At 36.7% G+C, this 23,307-nt stretch overlaps 1 protein-coding gene across 2 annotated transcripts in view; it reads right to left on the minus strand.

Moving 5' to 3' along the window:
* Window positions 1–23,307, minus strand: part of TENM3 (teneurin transmembrane protein 3) — a 489,057-nt gene that overhangs the window by 176,587 nt on the left and 289,163 nt on the right. For both annotated transcript variants that reach the window (XM_030924209.1, XM_030924200.1), the window contains exon 3: window positions 19,825–20,062. In XM_030924209.1, coding sequence (XP_030780069.1) covers window positions 19,825–20,062 — 238 coding nt within the window. The remainder of the gene's footprint in view (window positions 1–19,824; window positions 20,063–23,307) is intronic.

Raw genomic sequence — 23,307 nt, forward strand, 5'->3', positions numbered from 1 at the left:
ATAAATACAGAAATGTTACAAAACATGGGAAGAGAAGCCAAATCACCTGTGCACTATATTTTAAAACAATAAAGCAGGAGGACAGCTTGAGCCTAGGAGTTCAAGACCAGCCTGGGCAATACAGTGAGACCTCATCTCTACTAAATTTATTTATTTATTTATTTATTTATTTATTTATTTATTTATTTTTTTAGACGGAGTCTCGCTCTGTCACCAGGCTGGAGTGCAGTGGTGCAATCTCAGCTCACTGCAAACTCCGCCTTCCAGGTTTGCGCCATTCTCCTTCCTCAGCCTCCTGAGTAGCTGGGACTAGAGGCGCCCGCCACTATGCCTGGTTAATTTTTTGTGTTTTTAGTAGAGAGAGGGTTTCATCTTGTTAGCCAGGATGGTCTCGTTCTCCTGACCTCAGGTGATCCACCCGCCTTAGCCTCCCAAAGTGCTGGGATTACAGGCATGATAAAATTTTCTTAAAAAATCAGCCTAGCATGGTGCCATGCACCTGTAGCCCCAGCTACTCAGGAGGCTGAGGCAGGAGGAATGCTTAAGCCCAGAAGTTTGAGGCTGCAGTGAGCTGTGATTGCACCACTATACTGCAGCCTGGGCAACACAGCAAGACCCTGTCTGAAAAATCAGTCAATCAATCAAAAAATAAAATCACCAGACTTCAATATTTTCAGATCACTTTCTAGTATGTAAGTAAAGAAAGAATTAGTAAAGATTGTTTAAACTGATGTATTCTGAAACTACTTACAAATGGTGCCACTTTGTACAGACTGATTCCTTCAGGTAAAATTAGGCCTCAAAATAGATACGTGAAAATAGACACATAAAAATCTCTTAGACATTACTATGATCTGTGTCAGCATATTTTCTATAGCAGAGAATATCTGATCTCAGATTTGGCAGAACTCTGTTAGTTTTGGGGTTCAGAAAGGATGCTCTCTTTCCAAGGGCAACAATGGCTCTTTCATTGCACTGTATGAAACACTGCCAAAGCGTATATTGTGATTAATGTATCTTTAAGCCCAAGGACTTCCTTTTACCCGTTCTCAAGGTCCAACACAATGGTTACTTTATGTTTAGAATTCTACAAATATTTAACGAAGGAACGGAATACTGAAATTCAGCTATATGGAGAACAGACACTGACTTTCTGCACAAGGAAATTATCATCACCTAATTCTCTATAAAGCACACATTTTTGTGTGTCATTAGTCTCTCCCCATCCTGTGACTCTGCCAAGTCATATAGCTTTGGGAATATGCTTCTCACACATAAAAAATTCTGCAAAAATTACTATCAAAAACATATGGTTTTGACCTGGCATCCACATGAGGTTTGTAGAATAAAGGCAGAAATTTTCTTTACTTCTCAGACCATATTTGGGAATGAAAAAAAGTGAACCTGTGAGAATATTCCCCATTGTATTCAGCAATAAAGCAGCAGCCGCGGCGGCTTCTTTTAACACAGAGCACACCTTTTGTTCTGATGTTTCTAATGATGCCCTGCATGGAGTCTGCCTCCAGTTCCTCAGCCATTTGTGCCACTGTTTTCACTCTGGTGATGAGCTAGAGACACACTTGAAGAGAGACTGAGATGAGGAAAATCAATTTCAAAGTCCAAAAGACAGCTGGTGCAGAAGGTCACTGAACACTAACAGCTGCTTTGTGGCTCTGGAATCTTGAGGGGGATTCCATGTAACAACAACAACAACAAGAAGACAAGAATGGTGGGGCTGCATTGCGTCATTAACTTGTAATGCTACGTAGAAGCTAAAACATAAATAAGAAGGATGACTCTATATTAAGCACAATTAATACTTGTTCTTACGTCTTCTTCAGTTGAAAGGTTTGTTTCATTGTTGATCTAGCTTTAGAGTAATCTTTTGATGTTAGCTTCTACCTCTAATCTAGCTTCTAATTTTTGTTTTTGTTTTTGTTTTTGAGATGGAGTCTTGCTCTGTCACCAGGCTGGAATGCAGCGGTGTGATCTCGGCTCACTGCAACCTCCGCCTCCCAGGTTCAAGCGATTTTCCTGCCTCAGCCTCCCGAGTAGCTGGGATTACAGGTGCACGCCACTACGCCCAGCTAATTTTTTTTTGTATTTTTAGTAGAGACAGGGTTTCACCGTGTTGGCCAGGATGGTCTTGATCTCCTAACCTCGTGATCTGCTCGCCTCAGCCTCCCTAAGTGCTGGGATTACAGGTGTGAGCCACTGCACCCAGCCTTCTAGCTCCTATTTTTAACCCATTCCATGATGTATACCTTTATGGGTCATGTTGCAAATTTAAAATTAGTAAAGACAAGGACTGAATTTCATCATCTTTTTTGCTGTCCCCATCCCTGCCTTCTAGGTTACTGTTTAGTAACTGTCTTTTAAGTTTCTCTAACTGTCAGACTTTGGGTAATTTTTAATTACTCTTCTTTCCTGCTCCCCAACTGCCACCCCTGAGTAGTCAACCTGTCGGGGGATCCTGCAGTCCTTCCTTTACAGCATTTCTTTCTTTTCTTTTCTTTTTTGCTGAGCAGAGAAGTTCTGTGTTCTTAAACCTCAACTTCTTTTAATCTGCTTTGCAGAGGCAAAGAAGAGGCAAAAATAACATTTCATTTCAAATTTTCTTTTACCCTCAAATGAAACATCATGTTTTAAATTTTGGACCCGCACAGTATATCGAATCACCTCTATTTGTCCAGTCAAAACTGTCTCCTATCTCAGCCACTTACAACTGCTTCTCATAATTTGTTTTGCTTTTTTTCTTTTTTAACCTCATCTCTTAGCAGGCATGCTTTGTTCCTTAGTAGCTGTTCACTTGATTGATTTTGTCTTTCAAAGTAATAACCATACAACTTACCATCATAAGATTTTTAGTGGCAAGATAATCAGATTATCAAGGAAATTTAAAGGTACTTTTCTATATCACATGTAATATTAATATATCAAAGCTCATTTGAGAAGATGCTAACAAAATTAAGTAAGTCATAATACATAATTAAATTGAAAGTTTATAGGAGTCACCAGGAAAAATGTGTTAATACTGGTCTTTTGTTCAGGGGATTAATATAATCATTCTATCTCTAATATCAATAATACAGCTTAATAAATTAGAAATTATAGGGACCCAATTGAAAAGCATCCCTGGAAAATGTGTTACAGCATTATTCAAAGTGGTTTGAGTCATTTCCTCAATAGGAGATTAGAATAGAAAATAAAAATCAAAAAGAAAGTGTGTAACTACTAAATGAAATAAATTCTAATTAGATTAACTTCATAAGTGGTTATCTTCACAGAAAATAGTTTGTTTTCTTCAATGTTTTATATAGTGTTAAAAACAGTTTTGGAGATTAACAAACAAAGCAAATAATTAAGATAAAGAGAGTGCAGTAATTAGCACTCAGCTTCTGTCCCTGAGGCACTGCTGAAACTTTTATTAGTGACATACAGACACCTGGAAAAATACTTGTGTTGTATAGTAACATCTACTATATCGTATAGAGAGAAAGGCACTACTGCATAGGAAATGTTGATGCTTTCTTTCTCTTATATTCTTTCTTGGACAAAGAATCATTTACATTAAACTAAATGTGACCTGATTAAATAAAATCCCTTGATGTCCTGCTTTCTACTGACACATGTAGGTAAATCAATACAAAGTAATCTACAATATAGATTGCTTTCTTCAAATTAGATGTTTTGATTTCAAAGACAATGTGTCAATAAGAAAGACTGGCTATGTTTGGCCAAATTCACAACCTTTTCAATATCCAAAAGTTCTTAAGAGCTGAGGAAACTTTAAGGTATAGGTTCCTCTTCCTTCCGGCAAAATACAACTTTCTGGATTTAAGAGGCATATTAAAAGGTCTCACAAGATTTCCTCAACATCAAACGACTTTTCCAAAATGACATTTTCAGATCTAAAGCAAATGAATCCCACACTTGGTGGATTAAATTTACCTGGAAATATATGAAGGCTAAAATTAACTACTGAGTTCAAAATGGTTTTAGTCACTTGATGGTATCAAGACAATGGACGGTTTGCCTAGAGTTCATTTTAAGATAAGATGCTTTAAAAGTACTGTTAAAATATATAACTCTTAATTGTTAGTGTGTGTTACCTTCCACAGTGCCTACTATTACTCATTTGGTTCCTTGTGGTTTCTAATCGGGCATTTATTAAATATCACAGAAAGTAAGTCAGTCCAAAATATTTGTCAGTATGTATTTGAAACAAAGAATGTATCTGAAACATGATATTAACTATTACCCATGCATTGTGAATGCTTAAAACCTGTTTTTATCATAATCTTTAGGATTTTCACTACCAAATTCTGAATTTTAAGTTCCAAAGCCAACTGGATTATCTGTTAAATGTATGTTTAGCAATGTGTCCAAAACTAATTAAAAGGCTGAAAAAATAGTTTATTTAAATAATGTGCTTTAGAGAATGATGAAAGGAATAGGAAATTTCTGGCAGCTATTAAACAGAAAACTAAAGAAAAAGCCCCTATAGAAAATTACCCATTCTTATTCAAGGCTGGGTTCCTGTTTGTTTTCCTTACCTTTTGGCAACGGATTCTCAATAGACATCCAGTGATATCTAGCACAATTATTCACTCTGCTCAAATGCCTAGCTATTTGGAAATAATTCTCCATCAGCCGAGGATGCTGGCCCTCAGAAGCTCTGTAAGATTCCTGAACTGAAAGACTGCAGAGGCTGCTGGGAATTTTCCAGGAGAAGCCCACCTACACTAGTGTCTGCAGAAGCTCGCAAAAGGTATTCTGCAGTTACCTATCTTTTACATGAAAACAGTTCAACAAGAATGATATGGAAGCGCCGGTTTCGGTAGGGCTTGTGAACTGCGGTGGTAAAGGGTCAGAACACCAACAGAAGCAGAAATGCAACTGAGAGACCATTCCATACATTAAAGCAGTGGGTTTCAAACTTTAGCTTACATCAGAGTAACCTGGGGGGCTTGTTAAAACAGTAGGTCTCGGGTGAGACCCCAGCAACTGATGGTGCTGCTTCAGGAACTACACTCTGAGAATCACTGCAGTAAGGTATTAGCATATTAGTTTCCTAGCTTAAGTTTAACTTCAAGTCCTCCTTCAAGATTGTATAATGAATCAGAAAATCAATTCAAGACTCCTGCTTAGAAAGTCACTGCTAGTAGCTTACTTCGAGTAGTCAATTTAGAACAAATGAATTATACAAGGCTCAATCCATTGGATCTGAGTCAAATGGCTTAAACATTTTTTCATTGCTTTATGCCATCTCACTCTTTTTTTTTACTTTCAACATCCCCCTTTTTTTATTCTTCCCTTTCAATTTCAACTCTTTTTAAGTTTTCCCCAATCAGTTCCCGTACCCTTTCTAATGTCATTGCTACTTTTAAGTATCTACCATGTATACTGGCCTTTACTTCATCTCCAAATGAGATACCAGCATCTATTTCCTTTTGGGTCTTCTTTATGTTCCATATAACTACATTTCCATTTGCTTTAAAATCACTCATCAGCACTCATCTTATTTCACAAGTACCTTGGTTAAGGGGTTCTCTTTCCTTTTCTCTTGGAACTCAATACTTGGATTTCTGAGCCACATGTAAGTCCAGTTGATACTCTATCTTGGGCATTTACGACTTCCCAAAATGTTTCACTAATTTCTTCACGGAGAGAGTACTACTTCTCTACTCTCAACCTTTCTGGCTGGGGTGGTTTTTATATATCCTGTTTTCCTCTAAAAACCTTGTTTCAATGTATTACCTGTATAAAAATTTCTATTAAAAAAAGAGCTACTTCTAATCATTCTCTTTACCTACTACCAAAGAGTCTTCTGAAACATTCAATTCTAAATATTGAAATGTAATGTGTAAGCGCACACACACACACAAATAAATATAATCTCTTTTTACTTTATGTATCTGCTATTTTGAGAAGAAAAAGAAATATATATATAATTTTTTTTTTTCCCCTGAGAAAAATGCCTTTTCCCTAACTCTTCCTCTTTGAAACTGCTGAGGACAAAGTAGTGACAATTAAGATAATGCTTCCCAGTGCTGGCTGCAGTGGATGTCCCACCATACCCTCAAAAAGGCTGCAGCAATGGTAGCTTTGTACCTACGAAACAACGTGAAGAAACTGAATTGTTACTGAGGGTGGAGGGAGCAAAAAAACAGTGTAATTGAAAAAAATACTCCACATTGAATTCTTATTGTTAGAGTTAAAGAGAAAGTGTTTTCTTTCAACCTTTAGAAATAATTTGAAAACATGCTTTCAGGAGTCTGTGCAGGAGAACTTACAGAGTCATTAACTGGTATGAGGAAAGTAAAAAGTATTAGGAGGACTAGTTTTTTAATTAACTTTTTCAGTGACCACTGGCAGTAGCTTTATACTTGACAAAAAAGCTGTAACTAAAAATAAAAATGAGGAAATGGGATCTAAAAAAATAAAAAGGCTTGTCTCAAGGCTTGATTACAAAGATGACACAGCTAAGAAATAATTAATAATAAAACATACTCATAGTAAGTCAGTAATAAACTAAAATTCATTATTTTTCCTTGAATTTTGATCACTGAATTTCTGCTAACTTCCAAAAAAGATGATTCTAGGAAAGGCACATAAGTAAATGTCTATCTGTGTGTGAATTTTCTAAAAATTGGCCATTTTGTTTAAAATGGATTGTTTCTAATATAAAGGCATTAATACTATAAATTTAATGATAAATGTCTTATAGGAAGTAATATACTATGCATACTATGCAATTATAAAAAGAAAATATTTTAGATTCCCACTAAAGTGCCTCTTCTATTATTACCAAAAATTAATTCTGGTATGCATTTTAAAAATAAACACTTTAAATAAGAAAATAAGCAACCAACATTACAATGTAAACTATGTATTTTGATGTGAAAACAAAAGAACTAATATGTAATGATTCTAGCTGTGACACAGTGAGTTCGTGAGACAGATAAACTACTTCTTCATGCTGATAGTATGTTGTGGTCTCAAATCTATTACACTTTTGAATTGATGTGCTATTATCTTTGGAAAACTTTCACACTAGGAGGTGATCCGTGCAAGAAAAATGTCTTAAATGCAAAGCTTATAAACAAGATACATTTCACTGCTGCTACCTGAATTAATATGACCTATTAGTAATTGCACAAAATACGCTTTCAGACAAAAACTGGTTTTACTATTTTACATAAAAATGTGCAATACGAATATATTAGTAATTATACATTTTGGCAATTACCTTTGTATCTATTTATAATTATAATGAATATGACAACATGTTCATAGTAAGTATAGCATTATGCATGTTAATCAAGCTCTGAAAATTGGGAGCTAAAATTCTAGAGAGTGTTAAGCAGACTGGGGGAAATATATTTTTGTGAGTTCTTTACTATCTTTACTTACTTCGCATAGTCTTAAGTAAACAGGAGAGTTATATAAAATTTAAGTATAACCACAGCTATTTAAAATGTATAGGCCTACAATATGAAGCAAAATGTTTCCATTATGACTCATTTTAACTTAGACATGTCTACAACCAAGTACTAAATCACATTACAGGTTTTGTTTGGGAATGTTAAGAACCGAACAACAGGACTAAATATACAAAAAAGTTTTTTTAGCCATTATTAAGACTAAAATAGCTTAACAGTCTTTGTTTCACATTTTGGTTACTTTAATGAAGTATCCATGTCATCAAGTGTACAAATCTGTATTATAGTCTTACATGTTTTAATATATCAATTACACCTACTGTTGGCAGTTATTACACACTAAATATATTAAAATTTATATGGAAATGAAAAAGACCATGTTAAAATTCCTATGTGCTATTTGGACAAGACTTCATCTATTTAATTATTAATTCATTTAATTATTGATGGCCATCTTTGCTTAAAATTGTTCACTAAAGTTCTTTCTATAAATACGAGAAAGGAAGTGTAAGCTAGATCAAGAGAAGAATTTCAGGGATAGATGTAAGTTTATGAAGAATACAAGAATTTCCGGTGGTAAGAGTTGTTGATGGCATGCTAGTAAGTCACTAATCTGATGCGTATGTGACAGTGAACAAGAAATGGATGACAAAACAAAACAAGACAGAAAACAATCAGTTCGAAGAGTAAAAAGGGTTTCAGTGAAGCTTTCTGAACATCTATTTGCCATGTGCCAAGAAAATATTATCAAACTTTAACTTCACAAAATTCCCAGAGTGTGTGTGTGTGTACTGTGTGTATGTGTGTGTACTCTGTGTGTGTGTGTGTCTGTGTGTGTGTATTATAAAATCTGCTTTTAAAGAAGAGGAAACTGAGACTTACCGAACTTGTCAAAGGTTAGAAGGAGCAGGCGAAGCCAGGTCTTTCTGGCCTCCAAATTTATGCAGTCTCTGTATCAGGTATGCATTTTAACTCATATGCAAAACCAACTAGTGAGATAAGAAGGTATTCAGACTTCTACTTAATTACATATCAAACTTGCATTTCTCTCCTACCTAAAAATAAGAAAGATATTAAGCTTTTATAATATTTTATGCACGAATGATAGTGGAACCTATACTCAGTCTTTCTGTTGGAAGGGTGTCTAATGCCTGAGGATCCTGAGAGAAGGAGAAGAGGAGTTGACAGTGATGCTGTCACCTTTTACAAATACAATATTCTGCACAATGTTTTGGGATGAGTTGTGGTGTCATCTTGAATTTTTTTTTTTTTTTTGAGACTGAGTCTTACTCTGTTGCCTAGGCTGGAGTGCAGTGGCACAATCTTGGCTCACTGCAACCTCCACCTCCCAGGTTCAAGTGATTCCCCTGCCTCAGCTTCCCGAGTAGCTGGGACTACAGGCGCGTGCCACCATGCCTGGCTAATTTTTTGTATTTTGTAGTAGAGACGGGTTTCACTGTGTTGGCCGGGCTGATCTCAAACTCCTGACCTCATGTGAGCCACCTACCCTGGCCTCCCAAAATGCTGGGAATTCAGGCGTGAGCCACCACACCCGGCCTCAAAATCTTTTTTAACCACATAAAGGTTAACAAGGTATCTCACAGCAAAATACCCAAAGAGTTTAACCTTAAAAATGAATTAAATATACAAAAAGGAGAAGAGTTCAGTTTTGCTGACCTGTTCTATGATGACAAGTGGCTGTCAAAACTATCTTACCAAGAATATATTTTTGAAAAAATTAATAATCTGCCCCTACAAGTAGAGAAAGTGTTCAAGAATGATAAAGACAGTACACCTTCTCTAAAGAAATTCTTAGTTCTGAGAGAGTGTTTTGAAAATTTACATTTGGAAATAGTCCCATCAATATACGACTTTGCTGCAAAATAAATGTATGTCATCTAGAGCAATTTTTTATTCTCTAAACTGCTTAAAAGTCTGCTAACTCATATTTTAGTGGGTTTTGTTCTTATTTACTTAAAATGTGAAAATGTAATAGCTACTGATTAGCTTGCCAGATGATCAGAGAAATTAGCCAAATTTCAACACAAATGTTTATATAATTGTTAGAATTGAAAAATACTTATGGTATGATTAGTATTTAATAAATAAAATTCACTTACATTTAACAACGATAAATATATATTAAATAATTAAATACATCATTAAATGAATAAGTGGGAATAAAATAAAATTCTGTAAAATTGTTTATTTTAGTTCATCCTTTCAATTTTTAATCTGTGCATGATAACAGGCACAAGATTAGTAAATTGCTACATGTGCCTAATTTAAAATTTAATAAATACACATATTTGGGGGTTGAGGTTTTGTTTTTTTCCTGTCAAATGTAACAAAAAATTTTCTGGAGATCATTACTAGAAGAAAAGGTAATGAACTTATATTTGGATACCTGTCATCTAGCTGAGTATTGCCACTAACTAGTCTTGTGACTTCAGGCCACTTACTAAATCTCAATGGGCCTTAAAAAGAAGGTAAGGCCAGATGTGATGGCTCATGCCTACAGTCACGGCAATTTAGGATGCTGAGGCGAGAGCAGCACATGAGCCCAGGAGTTTGAGACCAGCCTGTTCAACATAACGAGAGACCCTGTCTCTACAAAAAAATAAAAAATTAGCTGGGCATCGTGACATGCTCCTATGGTCTCAGCTACTCAGGAGGCTGAGGCCGGAGGATTGCTTGAGCCCAGGAGGTCAAGGCTGTAGTGAGCTGTGATCATACCACTGCATTCCAGCCTGAGAAACAGAGTAAGGCCCTACCTCAAAAACAAAACAAACAAACAAACAAAAAACCATTAGTTGGCATATGGTGGCACACACCTATAATCCCAGCTCTTTTGGAGAAAAAAATAGAGACAGTCTCACTTTGCTGCCCAGGCTGGAGGACAATGGTGCGATCATAGCTCATTGCAGCCTGGAGGGCTCCTGGGCTCAAGTGATCCTCCTGCTTCAGCTTCCCAAATAGCTAGGACTATAGGCACACACTACCAAACCTGGCTAAGTTTTTAAATTTTTTGTCAGAGGTGGGGTCTCACCATGTTGCCCAGGGTGACCCTGAACTCCTGGCCTTAAGTGATCCACCTGCCTCAGCCTCCCAAAGTGCTAGGATTACAGGCATGAGCCACCATACTTGGCCAGATTAAATAATCTTTAGATTTTAAATTTGCTCTGGAATATAATCTATCTTTCTCAAAAGCAGGCAAAACATCTACAGATCCCTTGTAACAAACTTGAGTTTTTCATATTGGTACACTGTAAGACTAACAAATACTTCCTGAATAAATGAATGATGCATTCAGGCTTTATTTTATGAATTATCTATAACACACCACTATCTCAGAGAATTTCTTTCCCATATTATCACTGTTACGTATTATCACAGTTATTTGGTTTTTCTAACACAAATTCTGTTTTTAAAAATGTACTTCATAGTTTATCTCTGTTAGGAAGTCAATTAAGTTGAGGATTTCGTGATTATTCTTACTATCAAAAAATCTGCAAAGGTAAAAAGATACCTAATTGTCACAAAAATTAATTAACATGTAAGTCCTTGGTAGCTGTCACTGCATTTTAGTAAATCTTTATTTCCTTGGTAGATGTCATTTACCTTTGTAGTTACTAAATGAATTATTTTTCCTTTAAACATGTAGCATAGGAAAGGAATAAAAAGCAAAGAAACTGAAGCATTAGGTACTTTACATGACATCTTAATGAACCCTTATAAAGTCTTTATGAAGTATTACAATCCCATTTGATGGAAACACAAGATAAGAAGGTATAATTACCCTGGCCAAGGCTACACAGCTGGTAGGATGTTGAGATTTTAATCCAGATCCGCCTGTCCCCAAAGCAACACTTCTTCCCACACATCATGACCAGACGGTAACAATATTATATTACTGTGAGATGTAACTGCAACAATTTCCGGTAGCAGTATTTCAAGTGGTTCAGAATATGAAGTGAGATGCTAAGAATGCATGAAGAAGGTTGCAGCAGAATCAGAGGGGTTATCAAATAGAATTGATTACGCTTAGTTGGTTAATTGCATGTCCAAGAATTTAATCGTACGTTATAAGAAGAAAGAGTTCTCAGACTGGTGTAATAGAAAACAGACTTTACCTCCGGTTTGAAATTAGTGGAGAAAGAAAGTAGACAAAAGCCTGTCAAGGAAAAAATAAAGGAATGCAGAAAAAAAAATATGCAATTATCTTTGACAGGGTGTATATTAATTGGTGGTGAAACCAGAGAATGAAATTCCAGAGAAAAACAAGAGTTTTAAAATGAAGGCTGGGCATGGTGGCTCACGCCTGTAATCCCGGCACCTCGGGAGGCACAGAGGGGTAGACTGCATAGCAAACCCAGTCTCTACAAAAATTTAAACAACTAAAAAATTACCCTGTGCACGTTTCCATCGTGGAGTGGCCTCCCAGCAGACTCCTCTGCAAATGGTTCCTGGCCTAGCGTTGCCAGCCCCATCTCCAGGAGTTGCCATCAAGGTCCCACCAGCCTGCAAGCAAGAGCATGGGCCACACCCTCCAGTCCCTCCAGCCTCTTGGTTGGGGCCACCCCCGGCTACTACCCACACTGGGTTCCACTTCCAGTAGCAGCTCCTGCGGTAGCACCGAGTGCCATAAGGAAGCCGCCCCTGACCCCCTGGCTGACCCACGTCACTGGTGGGCGAGCTTCTTTCGTGGCCACGGTATTTTTATGGTTCACAGAGCACCCGGGGCCTCCTAGGACCCCTGCAGCAGGACTGCCTGCGGCCTGGCTTGGGATGTCCCAGGAGGCAGTCCGATGGCCTGTCCAGCAAAGCCAGTGCTGGGACCCAGCCCTGACCTGAGCGGCCACCCCCGAAACCCGGGCCTGAGGAGGTGCTAGGCCACCAGAGCCAATTCCCGCCCCGCGGACCCTGCAGACCAGGCGGCTGCAGCAAGCGGACAAGCAGGGCGCTCTTCTCCATCAACACAGCTAACACCAAAAAGGAGACAGCTCTCCTCACTGTCCCAGCGCACGCGAGCTCTCCTGACACCTGTAACTTTTCACCTTGCACCTCGTGGAAAATAAATGCCAAGCAGCCAGTAGACAAATAAATAAATAATAATAATTAAAAATTAAGAAATTATCTGGGCACCGTGCCACATCTGTAGTTCATGCTACTCAGAAGGCTGAGGCAGACGGATTGCTTGAACCTGGGATGGGAGGTCAAGACTGCTGGGAGCCATGATTGTGCCAATGCACTCCAGCCTGAGTGACAGAGCAAAGCCTCGTCTCAAAAAAGAAATCAATCAATAAATCAACTCTCTAAAAAAATTGAATACGAATTGATTCCAGGAAAAAATAAAATCACCAGGTAGCAATGATGTCAAGTAGACATAAAACATGTATGCATACATATGTACAAATACATACACATGCACAAGTAAAGAGGACTGATACATACTTAGACAATACTAGTGAATGGTAAGAGGATTGTTAAAAAGCCTCACAAAACAGTTGCTCAAGAGGAAGAGAAGGACTTGAGAATGACAGGTCATTTTCAGGTGAAGATAATGGCTAAACTGCAGTCGCTGACCAGGACCGGAGTAAAGGCACAGATTACCTTTTACACTGTTCACGTTCAAATAAGTGTGCTCAAAATGTGTTAGAGGTAATTAAGAATTCATTTCTGTAGGTACCACAAAAATTAAGATGATCATGTGTGAATATTTTATATAGATTACGGTTATCCAAAACCAAACATTATCAGAATATATAGTATTTGCAATTTATTGAAATTACGCTTTCAGTATCACTTAAGGCCTATAGCAAATGATTAATGCATACTTTCTTGGTGTCTTAATTGCTATTAAAAAGAAACTGGTTCACTCCAATTAAACAAAATAACACTCCCACTCTATTGTATAGTACCTTTATCATGCACAAAAGACTCTAAAGCGTTCAATACCTTAAATAAAACTGGGGTCTCACTTCTGAGTGATGTGACGACAATGCATCTATCAAGGCTTTTATTGATTCATTCCAAACATTTATTACTATAGTTAATTAAATCTTTCAAGGATATGAATAGTTGCCTTTCATTATTATTTGAAGATTTTTTTTTTTCTTCTCAAGAACAAAATGAACAGACTTGGGGTTCCTACCTACAAAAACCCACCTACTTTTTATGAAGCGACAGGAAGAGTAAGAAAACTGAGATTTTAATCTAGTAAAATTAATTATGGTTTAATTTTATGTTTAACCAACCTAACACATAAAGATAAATTAGACAAAAATATCCTGGTGAAGACAAATGCTTTTCTTATTGTTTGGAGAGATGAGAGCTACTTTATGATGAAAGGTATTAACCAAAGAGGTGCCCTTCACAATGGTTGCTATGACTATTTGGTCATTATTTTAAAAACATTTATGGAACACCTATCAGGTGCCAGGTGCTCTACTTACTTTATTTCATTTCACACTTACAAATCATTTTGAGTAGATATTATGATTGCATTGGAAATTGACCTCACATTTAAATATATGTAGATGATTACACAGATAGTGAAAATGGTGGATGCAGGATTAAAAACCAGGTCTCCAAAGCATATGCTTTTCTCATGACGTTAAACTGTGATTTGTATCCCTACTATATCCACTAGGTTTTAATTAGAATATATATCAATACTGACTCCTGAGAATGACCTTCATTTTAGAGCTACTATTGGTTTAGAGCCTTCTTTCGCATTTTAATTATTGGCACGATGCCCACTAAACAATGAAATTGAGGCTACAGCATTATAAGTGGTTAATAATAATCTTACATTAAAAAATCAGCCTTTTACTCTCACTTATCTTAATGACCATCTTTGAATTTTTATCTCAAACTTCCCTCGAATGAAGCCTCTACTTCAGCCTAAGATAATGATTTTGGAAACCCAAATTGTAATGCTGCTGGAGACACAGGGATGTTTATTCTTTGAGTAAATTCAGAACCACATTTTATATATGCTACTTTTTTTTTTTTTTTTTTTTTTTTTTTTTGAGACAGAGTCTCCCTCTGTTGCCCAGGCTGGAGTGCACTGGTGCTATCTTGGCTCACTGCAACCTCTGCCTTCTGAGTTCAAGCAATTCTCTCGCCTCAGCCTGCCAAGTAGCTGGGATTACAGGTGCCCTCCACCCCATCTGGGTAATTTTTGTATTTTTAGTAGAGATGGGGTTTCACCATGTTGGCCAGGCTGGTCTCAAATTCCTGACCTCAGGTGATCCACCCGCGTTGGCCTCCCAAAGTGCTGGGATTACAGGCGTGAGCCACCGCACCCTGCCTGCTACCTCTTGTTCTCTTGATATTGTGCTAAGTGTTCTCTTGATACTGTGAGAAGAAAATTAAGACAAATATTTTACGTATTATTTTAGGAGCTACATATTTTGAAGGCCAATAGAAGCTTTTTCTGTGACAGGGGTCAATAAAAGTTTAAATATTTGCTCTAAGTTAGTAACAGAAACTACTAGAAATGTTGAAGTCTGAAGCCTTACCTGCATTCAACCTGGCTTTCTCGTTTGATTTCTTATTTTTATCTAAGGCATAAGAAAATTTGGACTTAAAATTAACTTTACTCTTGGAAATAAAACTTAGTATGGTAATCACACGTCCTTCTCAGTTAATGCTGCAATTCCAGGGTAACTGTTGATATGGCCCCTTCTCACTCTGCAAGTGTCCTGGCTTTAATAATGAATTATATGGTCACCATAGAGCTTCGGCACTGAATTACTGAATTAAGCTTACAATAGCTTCCTCAATTCTCCTCCTCTCTCTGAGACAAAGGTTTTTTTTAGTTAGGGCTTGAAATAGGCCTTAAATATTAACAGCACACAGCAAATTCTTGTACATTATATCTCCCTCTTCATGTTTCTTCCTACTCTCACAAATAAACAATATCCCTTCCCAGTCCTTTTAAGAAATACTGTTAAGTTATACAAGGTGCCATATTTTAAGAGACTTAGAATCCAAGTGATTTTTTACTATTCATTAGTATATAATTTAAGTTAACTTTCTCTTTTTTTTTTTTTAAATAAATGATGATGGTGAAACTTCAAGAATTTCCTAGCATAGGCCCAGGTCCAATTTTGAAATTTTTGTTCAGTAACCTTAGGTTCTTCATTTTTGGACCTCTTTTCCATATTCAGTAATATTCCCTTTCCCCACAGGTACCCTTGTGTCTCCCCAAGCTATCTTTAACAAAAGCATATGGCATCAGCACCAGTCAGTCAACCTTAGTCACTGAGCTACCTTCCCAGGCATATTTTACTTGAAGTTGTATCTTTCATTATGGAGGATTCCACTACTTACTACCTCACTAATGGTAGACCGTTATCAGTAAGTGGGTGCAGGTACAATTCTTCAGCTGGGAAAGGCTTCGTCTGGGGCAGGAAAGCTACCATGCATAGGATGCAGACAAAAGTCAGCAAGGCTGAGTCAGACCTGGTGTGTGTGTGATTGTCTTCACTTTCCCTACAACCATTTTAAAGAAGATAAAAAGTGAAAAAAGCGTAATATCTTAGTTTAGTAAACAATATCTCTCTTTAGGTATTCTATTTTTTTAACGACGTTAACAATTGATCTCACATTAATGTGGCTCAAGACATCTCACTATTGAAATAAAAAATGCACTAATAAAGAGGCAATTAAATATGCATTTTCATACATTAATAATTAGCAAAGCATTACTGAACTAGAAGGTAAAAAGCTATGGGAACATAACTAATGAACTATCCATGCCAAAGTAGGCTTCATAATAAAACAAGACTTTAATAAATCTTTTATTAAACAGCTACAAATGAACCGTTTTGTTAACTTCTAATAGGTAACTACTAAGCTATTTAATTCACGTATATAAATGAGGAACTTGCAGGCAATTCATTTTGAAGGACAGGGCTTTTCAATGAGAGTTACTGTACTATACCTTTAAGTGCTACTGCTGTACTGGGCCAATTCTAAGCTTTTCCTCAGCTGCTCCGTATTCTTGTAGCAGCTATTATTACATACTGAAGCAGCTTAAGTATAAAATATACCAATGGCAAGCTACAGGCTCTCCAATGCCCTAAAAGTGAATGATCCAAAGTATAGCAAATAGTGAGCTCAAAGAAAAGGAATTTTCAGGAAAATTGTAAGCAAGTACTTGGTATTATACATAGGGACCGATTGTTAATAGGAAATGATGACATAATAAGGAGATGCTTATGAACTGCAAAGGCTTTTTTGGATCTCAGTGTGAGTCTAGGAGATCTGAAAGTCACTGGAGATTACAGACCAGAAGTATTCTGTTCACTGAGTGGGAATACACAGTATACAATCATATTGATTGTCTCCAGCAGGAGCAAATGTTAAATTCATTAGAGAAAGGAAATAAACATTTTTATGGAAGCAAGAAACTGCCTGGTGAAAAAAAATGCTTTTGAATAAATCAAAATGATAGCTATACTGAAACATATAGGACAAAGTGGAAAATCCTTTTATGTCTTTTGCAGCAATTCACCTAAACTGTAAGTCTACAAATCACTGAGATTTTCAAAGGTTATTACATGCCACTTTGTAACCAATTACTATCAATTTGTGCTGAAAAGAGAAAAGGGCGGGGGGAACTAAGAGAAAAATACAGAGATTTTTATTTATGCGTAACTGAGTTTTATACTTCATAGTTTATAACCTTTAAGTGGCAGTTTCAGAAAAAGTGAGAATTTGCAAAATCGGTGTATATATATATATACATAAATCGAAATAATTGTCAAAGATAAAACAATACACTAGATTAAAAAACAGTTAAAGGCAGACACAAGTCTGGATAAAGTTGTTAATATAATTGAAACTGAGTCTGAGAATCCTACTCAATAGGGAACCTTAACTAAAAAAGGAAAAATCAATGATAAGTAAGGCTGGTTCTTCACCTCCAGAGTTCCAACCAAGTGAGACTATTAAAGAAACCACAGTAGTACTGTGTCAGCACTGTGTGGGATTTTCACATCACTGCTTAGGTTGACTCACTGAGTACCGCAAGTTGAAATATCATTGCTTTTGATTAGCAACACTATAAGATGTGAGCTTTGGATAACGAGAAAACAACAAAACTATACTGCAGATTAAAATTTGTTAGCATAACAACAACACATTTTTTAGATTAATTATTCTGTATATTTATTAGTGACATCATATCAGCTGGTTGATTTCCTCTCTGTGTCAACTCATAAAACTATGTAATATTAATTCCATTGATGATTCATTAATGGCATTACTTAGAAATGGAAGAAAATCTCAGTAACTACTCACCATGGGAATGATTTCTTATATGGTCTGAATATAGAGAAACCAGCTACAATTTCACATATTGCTACAGTGGATTTTCTTCTAACCAACTACTTTCTTTCTTTAAAGTCCCATCAATCAAAATTTCCAGCACAATAAGAAGAATAATGAGAACACATCTTACTCTTCTCAAAATTATTCCAAATTAACTGTAAGACATGGTTTCATGGAATGCTAACTCTCCTACTGACAGTTTTTGAGGCTTTTGTGTTTTATAACATCACTAAAATTAAACACATTTCTGAGGATTTAACTTGACATATTTCATAAATATTTGTCAAAACAATTATTGTCAACTACAATGCAATTATCCATATTCAATTTGATGACTCAACTGGAAAATTACTTTTTTCCTAATAAAATTTTTCCAAATGACAATAGTCAATCAGTGTTGATTAGCTCTTCTGTGTGTGCTAATTAATTACACTGGGTAAATTTAGGTCTGTGCTAATAACCTCAGGAAAAAAAAAATCTGTATACATGACTCTGTGTCTTAAGTGAAGAGAAATCTGCTGTTTGCCTGTTTTTCCTGTTCTTTCTCTTCCTAATTTCTCCCAGAAGAATGTTCAGTAATATAAAATAAACAATAAAACTCAACTACTCGTGGCTGAGTATAGATAAAAAGATAAGAGTTCTTTAGAACCTTGTTCTTAGGTCAAGAGCAAAAGAAAACACAGAAAGACTTTTATTGTTGACAACTGTGAGGGCCTCCTGCTAGCTCATCCTCAAGGCAGAAGGGGTGGAGACCATACAGCTAATGGTGAGAAATAGCAACATATGCATTGTGAGACAGTTTCTTCCCCCAGAAGCTATTTCAATCCTAATGTTAACTCTAAGCTCTAGGGCAGGGCATTTTGGGGGACAGTCTCTCAAGGGGTCAAGAGCTCTCTATTTTCTGGCTTTTCTGTGGTGATAACTCTTTTTCTCCAAGCCTAATGGAAACACTGGGGCAGAGAAGAAATAAAGAGTAAGAAGAATGTTAGGGGGACCTCACTGCAAAGCTGCCACCGGAAGACCAGTAAGGTAAGACACCACTCTTGGTTGTGCAATACATAATTACAAAGGAGACAGTGGCAGTTCAGCTCCTGTGCAAAGAAAGAAGGCCAAATGTTACATGCCAGGCCATCCTGAATAACGAAATGGATGAGCTCAAAACAGCTTTTGCTGATCTATACTCTTGTATGAGCAGATCACCACCTGTCAGCCAGCCTTTGTGAGAAGTCGTAACTTTGAACCTCAATGAAACACTATGCTATGTGTACAGAGAAGGACCATTAAACTGCTGAAGCTTCTAGAAGACTAAGAAACCCATGGGCCATCATCTATGAAGGAGGGCAAAACTGTTTTGTATAGCTGCAGACTACTAGTTGCACAATTACAGTCAGAGGATGGAAGTTTCAGGGATGGAGATTTCAGTCCATTGTGGGGAAAAATTTCCTAATAGAACTGTGTAAGGTTGAATGGATTGTCTTAGGAAATAATCCTGCAAGGAACTTCAGAGAGTAGGTCCTATCTCCCTCATAATGTAAGAAACTATAATATCCTTAACAAATTGTCATCGGATTTGTGCTTAAGTGTTATACTTGGGGCTCCACTATGATTATATGATGTAATGAATAAAATATAGTCTGAGAAAGTACAGAAGTCTAGAACCAAGAAGATGCTAGACATGTCTACTAAATCAAGCTACATGCAACTGAGAATAGCATTTTACATCTCTGTCCTTTTCTCCACATGCCTGGTAATTTGTAGACGAGAAAAAAACAAACAGTGGTAAGGGAAAGTTTCACTGAAGTAATTATTCTTATCTCTTGTAGGGAACAACATGTGTGAAAAGAAGGGGCACGTTCACTGACCCAGCAACTGAAAAAATCACAACAATCTGGAACTGCTTCTTAGAGAAGAAAAAAGAAAACACAACGACAACAACAACAAAACCCGAAACACCACACCAGAATATAGAAGTATAGTCAGTTTCTCTTGGTGAGGAACGGGTTGGACTAGCTTATTTTTAAATGTTAGACGTTACCTGCTTTCCAGTGGTACATTACTGCCAAGGACCCAGCTGTCCTGCAGCTGGACGGACTCGGGTGTGGTTTGCAGCTCGGCGGGCAAAGCAGCCGGCGGGGCCGGACTCTGGTCCCTTCTATTGGTCAGGGAGTTTCTGTTGAGAGAAGTGATGGACGGATGATGCTGTGCAGAGTGCTGCTTATGGGAAGGCGGCAAGGGCTGCAGGGTAGACTGGCCTTGATTGTTTGCAGGTTGCTCTGAAAAACAAAAGAAAGAGAACTCATTATATACATGTATGTATATACACACTACCAATTTCTTGGGGATCCACTGCAGATGAATGAGAATTAAAAACTGCATATAAATCCATCACCTAATAAATTTGCATATTATTCTATTAAGCGGGTGTTCGGTGACATTCTCTAAGAGCAAGTTTACCCTTGATACACCAAGTTCTAATTAATATACAACAGATGGCAAAATTGCTTTTGGTTTTAATTTGTTTCCGATTTTTTTTCATCTGGTTTTATTAACACCTACAGAAAACAGCATCTGACAGCTCCCCTAATGTGCCTTTAGATTTCAGCTTTTTTTTAACAAACCAACCCTGAAATTAAATGGGTAATTTCAGTAGAACACAAAGGTTTTCGCAATGCATATAATCCCTATAATTATTTAATGGAGTTTTTTTAAGCTTTATTTAACTGCAATAAATTATTACAAGCTAGTTGCTAAACAGCAGTAGACTACTCTAGTTTAGTGCATTTCAAATAAGGCAGATCTGCACTATGATCTACTAATAGATGCTAAGTATTCTTTAGCAGAAGGTCACTCTGTGAAGCAGATGTTGTTTCATGGGTACTTAACAGACTGAATCACATCTGATTACAACGTCAGAAGACTCATATACTTAATGACCGTCACATCCATTAGAACACACACAGAACAGATTTTCCAATTTCACAGTATGCAGTGTAACTACAATCTGAAGTAAGTCATAGGTGACCAGATAGGCTCATGCCACTATGTCAGTGATACAAATATTTTTGTTTTAAACCAGAATCATAAAGAGTCTGGCAACTTCAAAACATAAACACCATGCTGTGTTGTAACTGCTAGAAAATTCTGTATAGCTAATAAGTCATAAGTTAAAATTCAAAAATTAATGTAACATCTGAGACCTACTTTTCCATCTCATTACCTAGCTTTGGACACGCTAGAATTTATGAAGACTACATTTTACCAAACAGATAGATGACTCTTTAATTTAATGCTAAACTGATTATGGTTCCACACACATGACATGTCAATTTTGGACTAAATGCAGTTCAAAATGCAGTATAATTTTAAAGTGATGTATTAAATCATGCTATTAATATAAACGCACATATTAAAAAAAATAGGAAACACAAGGACTAGCTTCCATCTATGATGTGAACTCCAGCAGCGATTGTTAAGCCAAATAGCACAGTTTAACATTGTAATTCAGGTTGCATGAAATGAATACATAATATGTAATTGTTTTAATGTATATTATCAAACCTCTTTACAGGGTACAATGATAAAAATAACTCCTCTCATAGTATATAACATCAGTAATATTACGTTTCTAATGATCTCTAATATTCCATATCATATGATTTAACAATGAATAATTTCACATGCTTGTAATGAGGGATAGAGATAACACCTAAATATATGAAAATATCGCTACTTCCTTACAGTTTCTGATATGGGGGAACTTCAAGAATAGAGTTTCCCCCATATCAGAAAGTGCAGGAATCCTTCTTGGTTTATTGCTTTGGTGTTCATGAAAAATTATGATTGTATAAATCTCAGACTGAAATCAGCTTTTGAGGGAATGGCACATACAGTTGTCATTGTGTTAGAAAAAGAGAAACTAACAGCTTAAAATTCATGAAATATTTATTATTCAGGTTTCATATAATTAATTAGAGTTGTCTTCCTTAGCATCAGTGTATATGACTAGAATCCCTATGGATATCTTTAAGGTACATTTCAAGAAGCTGCTGATAGCGTAACCAAACAAGCTATAGTTATGTGGGCCTGACTGGGTTGGTGTCAATGGAATAGAAACAAAGAGAGAACAGGGAGAAATGTTTCCAAGGAAAAAGTAACATGGCTTTGCCTAAAAAGAAGCAGTGGTATAGGTCAGATGACTCCATGCTGCCATGAAAGAATGATATTTTATATATATATATATTATATAGAAGAAATTGTATTAGCTACTATACTACGTAAAGAGCAGAATATTAGAAGTTATAATAACAAATTTAAGCCCTGATTCTGTCAGACATCATGATTTTTTTCACCTCAGTTTTTTCCCCTGTAATGTGAGAAACACTAGTGTCCCATCCAGGTCTTAGTGCAGTTGTAAGAATTCAACGAAACGCACCCACTTATTCATTTATTCATCATGCACTTAGCCATTCATCCCGAAGACATTTTCTAGACTTGATGTTCCAGGAATCTGCTAAGTCAGTCGCAGATGAAAGCACTGTGTAAATGGTAAAATAAAGCATTATGGAGAAGAACGTTGTTACTGAAAGAGAAATGATTTTAAGATCCATTATCATTATGTTTCAATATGTTGAATTTAGAATTCTTATTCCTAAAGAAAACCATAACCATTGGGAAAAACTTCCATTAAGGTTTCAAGAATAAGCAGCCGCGGCTTTCCCTAGGTACACGTCTTCATTTTGTGAGTGTCTGCTGAGAACTTATGGTGCAGAAGACACCACACAAGGATCTATGCTCTTGCCAATGGTCTGCCCAGGCCAGCACAGCAGTGTGCTGTGTTTACTGGAACCTCTTGAGTTGACAACACAATCAGGAGGCCCACCAATAAAACAAATCCAGCTGATGAAAGCTGGGTTCAATCTAAAATTTGGTGGAACAGAATACATGCAAAGTCTGAATCATATAGGGTGGATGGCCGGAACATTTTTAAAAATTTATTTATTTATTTATTTATTTATTTATTTATTTATTTATTTATTTACTGAGACAGGGTCTCGCTCTGTTGCCCAGGCTGGAGTGCAGTGGCACAATCACAGCTCACTACAGCCTTGACCTCCCAGGCTCAAGAAGATCTTCCCACCTCAGCCTCCTGAGTAGCTGGGACCACAGGCATGAGCCACCTCAATGGCTAATTTTTAAATTTTTTGTAGAGACGAGGTCTCACAACTTGAACTCCTGAGCTCAAGTGATCCTCCCACCTTGGCCTCCAAAGGTGCTAGGATTACAGGCATGAGCCACAGTGCCTGGCCTGGCCAGACATTTAAATTCTGCAGCAGACCACAAACAGGAGCAAAATCTGAAGATTCAGTTAGGGTCTATGCTAGCTCTACAGATTTGGGCTTACAAAACGTAAGAAGTAGCTGGAGTATGTCTTTATCATACCAATTTACTCAAGATAGAATAAGTATATAAAGTATAACAAGAAAAAGTTCAACACTACCAAAAATAAAAATAGAATACA

This window comes from Rhinopithecus roxellana, chromosome 2 (genome assembly GCF_007565055.1).
Source record: "Rhinopithecus roxellana isolate Shanxi Qingling chromosome 2, ASM756505v1, whole genome shotgun sequence".
NCBI classification, from domain to species: domain Eukaryota; kingdom Metazoa; phylum Chordata; class Mammalia; order Primates; family Cercopithecidae; genus Rhinopithecus; species Rhinopithecus roxellana.